The 7022-nt window shown below is 35.9% G+C and overlaps 1 protein-coding gene across 1 annotated transcript; it reads right to left on the minus strand.

The window, feature by feature from the left end:
• Positions 1-1120: 1120 nt before the first annotated feature.
• LOC111380018 (polyadenylate-binding protein 7-like) lies at positions 1121-6990 on the minus strand. The gene is made up of 9 exons (XM_023003478.1): positions 6557-6990; positions 5387-5505; positions 5081-5274; positions 4659-4918; positions 4445-4551; positions 4129-4318; positions 2508-2803; positions 2231-2377; positions 1121-1440 (listed from the first exon to the last, which is right to left on the minus strand). Exons 1-9 carry the CDS (start codon positions 6741-6743, stop codon positions 1219-1221), a joined length of 1722 nt encoding a protein of 573 aa, XP_022859246.1. The 5' UTR covers positions 6744-6990; the 3' UTR covers positions 1121-1218.
• Between the last annotated feature and the right edge of the window lie 32 nt (positions 6991-7022).

A 7022-nucleotide genomic window follows, 5' to 3' on the forward strand; every position in this document is an offset into this window, starting at 1 on the left:
ATATATATATATATATATATATATACATATATATATATATATATACATATATATATATACATATGAGACTCAGGTGCAAGTGTCGGATATGGATACACATTTAAAAGTCAGATTCTTCTCGTTTTAAAAATTAAGATACGGGAATACAGTAAAAAATGATCTGAATTTTTAATACGGGTACGAGAATGCGTCTTACAAATTTATTATTTTTTTTTTTTTAAAATGACAGAACAATTATTTTATTTTATTGTAATATAAGTATTTCTGGCTTTATAATTAATAATTCTGTATTTGTAATGTTTTAATTACAAAATAAAAAGTTGAAAAGGATAAAATATGAGAAATAAAAAATTTAATACAAAAATAAACTCAAATTAAATGGGTTTGACCATACAATTTATCCTAATAAAAAAATTATAAATTATTAACTTTGGACTTTACAAGGTCCATATAACACTATAAAAATTAGGTCCACAACCCACATTGAATTGGGTTAGAGATCCAACCCAATTATCTAAGAAAATCTTTAGTAGGGCGGTCGCACCGTCTACGTGGTGCGATTGGCATTGTATGGTGCGACTGCCCAATGCCGATGCGCCCTACTGAAGATTTTCTCCAATTATCTTCCCAAGTCCTCTCGTCTTCCCCTCCCCTGTTATCTTCTTTCTACCCTTCCGTCAATTCTTCTTTCTACAAATCTAAAACCATAAATCTAGAAGCATAAATAACACTGCACCCTGCTACAGACATGGACTCAAACAGAGAGTGCAAAACCAGTATCCATGTTCATCTTTTTGCGAATCCAGAGTGCTATAGTGTCTGAATGAAAAATGAAGGATCCGATCCATATCCCTATCAGTATCCGTATTATAACTTCTCGACAGGGATACTTCTCGATTTTTGAAGAGTTTGAGCATCATAGTACATACATACATACATATATTGAATCAAACAAAAGGAACAAAAAACTATACAAAATCCATGCATCCAGATATAGCAGTAGAAAACTAAAGGAATATTATGGAGAGAAGATTTACCTTATGTTGACTGCCGATCCATATCCCTATCAGTATCCGTATTATAACTTCTCAACAGGGATACTTCTCGATTTTTGAAGAGTTTGAGCATCATAGTACATACATACATACATATATTGAATCAAACAAAAGGAACAAAAAACTATACAAAATCCATGCATCCAGATATAGCAGTAGAAAACTAAAGGAATATTATGGAGAGAAGATTTACCTTATGTTGACTGACAAGAGGATACAGACGCTCCCCAAGCATCTGTTTCTGCTGCTCTGGAGGAGCTGCAGCTAGCTGGCTACTTAACATTTCTGATCCCTCAGCACCAGATCCATTAGCGATGGGAACAGGAGATCGTTTGCTCGTCTCGCTTGAACGCCCATTTGGCACATATTTGACATGCCCAGCATGCTGAAAAAGCTTATACATTTTTTTATACTAGTATAAATTGCACAAACAGTACGTTTTCTAGCTTAGGAACGTATGACTTGAACAATACATAAAACATCAAAGTAACAACAGTATCTTTATTGAAATTTTTAGAAGTGGGACATAATTCACAAAATAAGCAGGTATTTTGTAAACACTTTTTCATCCAAACAGAATTAGTTCTAGGCTAGCTAGTTTACTTTGGAAAACGGTTTAAAGATAGGATAGTGAGAGTAAGAATAAATTGCCAGTTCCCTAAAATTTGAACAATATAGGAAGATGTCTGCATAATCTAATGAGCTTAATGCCGTCTCCCTTAACATAATAAAGCAATGATGAAATATTTGCGATTCTTGTTCTTACTGAAGTTCAAGAGAACTTTAGCAGCAACACACATTACATAAAGGTAGTCGTCATTTTCTTCCAGGAAATATTAGCCCTCGTTATATGTAAACAAACTCCATACAAATTTCTAGACTGGGCATCCAAGATGCCTAATGTGGAAATCTTAGAAGTGGAGTGGATTTTTTTTTTTTCCCCGTGCAACTGCCTTCTTATCAACAAAAAGAAAAGAAAAATGACAGGCCTAGCAGGGAAAAGAACAGAGATGGAAGATTGGTATAAAGTAATTAATTATAGAATGTATTTTCCCCAATTATAATCAAGGAACAATACATGGAAAGATCAATTAGTAGCATATAAAGTCATAGTATCAGTGATAAAAACTCTGGAGATACACGGAATATAAGTCAAAATAAAAGTGTGAATAAACCTGGCGCTTGCTTGAATCTTTTGATAATATTATAGATTGACTTGGTTGTTGCAAATGTGATGGATATGTGGGACCACCTCCCTGTGGTAGCACATGACCATTCATCCTACCCCTGTTTTGTCTACTGGGTCTTGGATTATTATGAATCTGTAAAAATGAGGAAAAAGGAATAAATTTACCATCTTGAGACCGTGCAGACAATAACAGATGACTAGCATTCATGGGAACAGCAGTTTATAAGACTCAAGTGCTAAAAACAGATCTTACTAGAACTAACCACAGGAACTGGAGATGGTTGAAAAGCCGGTCTGGAAGGATCTGGAAAGCCATTTGCCCTCCATCCTGCCCCTGGCCTCATCCCAAGATGCTGATACGTCAAATCAGGTTGTGCTGGAACTTGTGTAACAATACCGGGAGATGGGTAGTAAAGAGTGGGATATCCACCAGGAATAACAGCCGAAGGTCCTACCAACCCTGCTATACGGTGTGCATATTGTAGCTGTAGCTGAGCTTGTCTTTCTTCTTTCCTCTGAGCAATAGCTGCATACAATGGCTTCCTACGCAACATGAAACCTGTAAACATCCATGGACAAGACTTCAGCATCATGATGCATAACTGATTCAAGTACGAATTTTTAGCACTAGAATACTAAATGAAGTCAAGAATCCTACTGCAGCAAACTAATAAGAAAGTGATTGTGGCCACAAGGTTCAACGTCAATTGTAGGCAACATAGACATAGGAGATTTCCCAATGGTATTTGCTGAGACTGGGAAAATGACAAACTACTATCCAGCATGTGAAGAAAAAAGGAGAATAAAAGGCAAGTTTCTAAGAAGACATTTGCAGTTTCTAAACAAATGATTTTTCAACTAGCTTTCCACCTAATGCGACCCACTTTTAAATAGGGTTCAAGAAAATATAAGAGCAAGCATATCATGGAGAATAAAACGTCAGCCTCAAAACCTTCGTACCCACGTGCACCAAGCAGAAACTTCAAAATTTCGGACCAAATAGCCTCAGGTGTTCGAAGAAATCAGTAGAAGTATTAGAATTTCCCATGGTATCTATTGACAATTTTAGTCCAAGAGATCAATTTATGTATCTTCAAACTACCTAACACAAACCAGATCCTAAATTTGAGGCTATCATATTTATAAGAGACTATCCACAAATTGCAGTCGAGAGGAGAGTGACCAATGGGAATATGACTGAGGCTTCAGTTTTGAGCCTCTACCATCAAATAAACAGTCTCACACATTGAAGTGCAAACCTTTATTGTTCAAACAAAGAGAATCTATTATGCATCCAAGACAATAATGAATAACTAGGCTCCTAAGGCTACTCACACTCTTCCAGATATTTAAATGTAAGAAAAGGGGTATATTTAAAACAAAAACAAAAAAAACAAAAAAAACAAAAACAAAAAAATAATAATAATTTGAAGAAGAAGAAGAAGAAGAAGAAGAAAATAAAGAAAAAATCTTGTACCTTAGATTATAAAAAGTAAAATATCAACACTTTAAAGTCTCTCAATAATAACATTTAAGCAACATAAATTGCACATACAGGTGCGATGCACATTCACAATAGCTGCATAAGCAAACCAACTCTGAAATGTCATCACTGCTATTAGATTGCTCTGTAATGAGATCATCCATCGTTGGTTCCTTATGGAACAACAATTGCATATTTGCATCATGATGAGGAAAATATCATATTATAGTATAATTGTCTGTTTAGTCTATATATAAATCAAGCAGAAGAAACAAAATATGCATGCAGGTATGGATGAATCTCTGGAACCAAAACTTATGTACATAGTCACATGCATATCTTTAGATGCCTTGCTAGAATTATATTCCATTCAATCTGGACTCCTGCATAAACATCCTCACCATGAAAAGTGTTCACAGCTTTAATTGCCTCCTCGGGTGTGGAGAAACAAACAAATCCAAACCCCTTATTCATTCCTTTTTCATCTAGCATAAGCTTCACAGAAGTAATTGTACCACACTGACTAAAGTATTCCCGCAGCTCATCATCAGTTATATCATCGTCAATGTTCTTCACATACACATTTGAAGCCTGAAATCAGAAGGTTGAAAGAAAATTATAAACATGCAGATGGTATTTTTAAAATTAAAAAAAAAAAATAAAGTAAAAAAAAAATAAATTTACAAGCCGTTAACCAAGGAAATGATTCCTGAGAACCTGGTATTTCAAGATTTTCTCCCTCCTTTTCTCCTCAAACTGACGCCGTAGCATTTCTTCACGTTCTGTTTTCTTTTGTGCCCGGGCCACATATAGAACCTTTGAGCCTACTCAACACACACAACATGATAAGAAAAGAGTTTCAAATAGCAGCATTTGTGACAAGTGACTACTTTATCAGACAATAAACCTCATTAGAATCTCATGACTATACCAAGTTGTGTTCCATGGAAAGCTTCCAATGCACATTTGGCATTGCCTGGATTCTCGAAGTTGACAAATCCAAAGCCTCTTGATGCTCCATTCTCATCTTTTAAGATGGCTAAGCTTATAATTTTTCCATATTCAGAGAACTTCTCCATAAGGAGGTCTTCAGTGACATCTGGATCCAAATTCTTCATGTACAGATTTGTGTATTTGGCTTCAGGATTGGTTACAGCCCTGTCGCTCTTCTTCACAAACTTGCCGACATAACTGTGCAAGTATAATGTTGTTGGATTATGGAGCAAAACAGTTATCGGTGATAACAAAATCATCTCGCACATTACCCACCCCGCCCCCCGCCCCAAAAAAAAAAAAAATATATCATATATGAGCACCATGCAGGAGTTTATAGTTATGGCGAATAAAGCTTACATTTGTTTGTCTCCAACAGTGTAACCGTTAAGGTTCTCAATGGCAGCATTTGCTGAGGTTTCGGACTCAAACTGGACAAAGCCATATCCTTTGTTTTTCCCATCATCAGATGTGACAACTTTACAAGACAGCACATTACCAAACTTCTGAAACATTTCTTGAACTTTCACACTATCAATAGAGTCACTTAAATTCTGCAGGCAAAGCCCGGAACCAGTTCAATATTTTCAAATAAGTGAATCACGAAAAAATTAAAAATAATTATCAACAAGCCAAAAATATTTCTGCATTAGAACAGTGATATACCTTGACAAACACATTCCCAATCCCGCTTCTCCTTGCATCTGAATCACGATGCGACCACATAACCCTTATCACTTTCCCTTTCAATCTAGAATGATTTTTCACCTCAATAGCACGGAGAGCTACAAAAAGAAAATGGGAAAAATCTGTATGGCAACTCTGATTGGAAAAGACCATACCATACTCGATGTTAAACAGGTGAATCAAATTCAAGGCACCGCAAAATTACCAGCCTCACAGAAAAGCCTAACCGGCTACCATTATGATAAGTATTAGACTAGATGTCATTCTCCCTCCAATCTAAATGGTAAATAGTACAAAAGACATAATAACAGACTGAATTGCCAAAGGCATATTTGCTTGGCAATATTATGCATCATCTCCTCCCTCAGTGAGTCCAACTGTAAATTGATTTGATCAAATACATTAAATGCAAACCCGTGAAAAAGTATTAACTAAACGTTTGGACCATTAAATATTTTGCACGTATACCCAAACTTTTTTCCCACTTTTTAATCACGTAATCTCCAAAAAGTCACAATCAAAACTTCAATTTTACACAATAATGGCTATCGAGTAGTGGCTAAAATTCAAACCTTGGTTCAATCCAGTATAGATGGGATGACCCACTCGGTATGTTCTCACACAGAAGATAATGCATGCCCGCAAATCTCATAGACGCATCATGATTTTGAGTAAATAATAAATTGAAGAACTGTCTCTTTCCACGTATAAAAGAAATCAATTACAAAAGGCCTTTTTTCGCAACCGTTAAAAAGGGGGAAATCAACAAATTAGTCTTAATTTTCAACTTGACAAACAAGTTGAAGCAATTCATCAGTAAATTGGGAACTAGATTTCCGAAATGGTCTCATGTACCCATGAAAGCCTGCAAAAGAAGTGCATGCATCAAAGTGCATAGGTGTGGCCATTTGTAATATTCCTGAATTAAAACATTTATTAATTTATCTATTTAATTTTTATGTAAACGACTAATCCATGGGGGGGTGGAAATCCCATGGAACGAATTAAAATCAACGAATTCAAGGAAAATTCAATCGCAAAAATCAGTCAGAACACAAAAACACTCCGATCCACTCCCACAGACAATTTGACTCACGCATGTACTGTCATAGATAAATATAATTCGAATGCATGTAGACAAAATAGTACCGTCTTGTGGGGAAATGAAGTTGACGTAGCCATAACACAGAGAGCGGCCGGTGGAGGAATCACGGCAGACGCGTACAGACGCCAGACTCTTAAACTCAGAAAATGCATCAAACAACTGCGCATCCGTCACATCCTGGTGCAGGTCCCCCACATACAGCGACGCCGGTACCGTCGATACTGCTTCCATACCTTCGCTTAACAAATAAATACGCGTATGATATGTGTATATCTGTAAATAAACTAAAGGTTTAGAGAGAGAATTGGGAAACAAAATTAGATGGTAATGAATGAATCACAGAGTAAATAGAGAGAGAAAAAGAAAGTTTGATTTAAAAGCAAAGTTTTGGAGAATGGAAAAGGGAATTATGGATAGAAGATGAGGATAAAATTGGAATGTGAATTAAAATTAAAATTCCATTCACGTCGAGTGTGTGTTTTTGGTTTGCATGGACGCGGAAGTTCTGTG

Source organism: Olea europaea, unplaced genomic scaffold (genome assembly GCF_002742605.1).
Source record: "Olea europaea var. sylvestris unplaced genomic scaffold, O_europaea_v1 scaffold2080, whole genome shotgun sequence".
Taxonomy (NCBI): Eukaryota; Viridiplantae; Streptophyta; class Magnoliopsida; order Lamiales; family Oleaceae; genus Olea; species Olea europaea.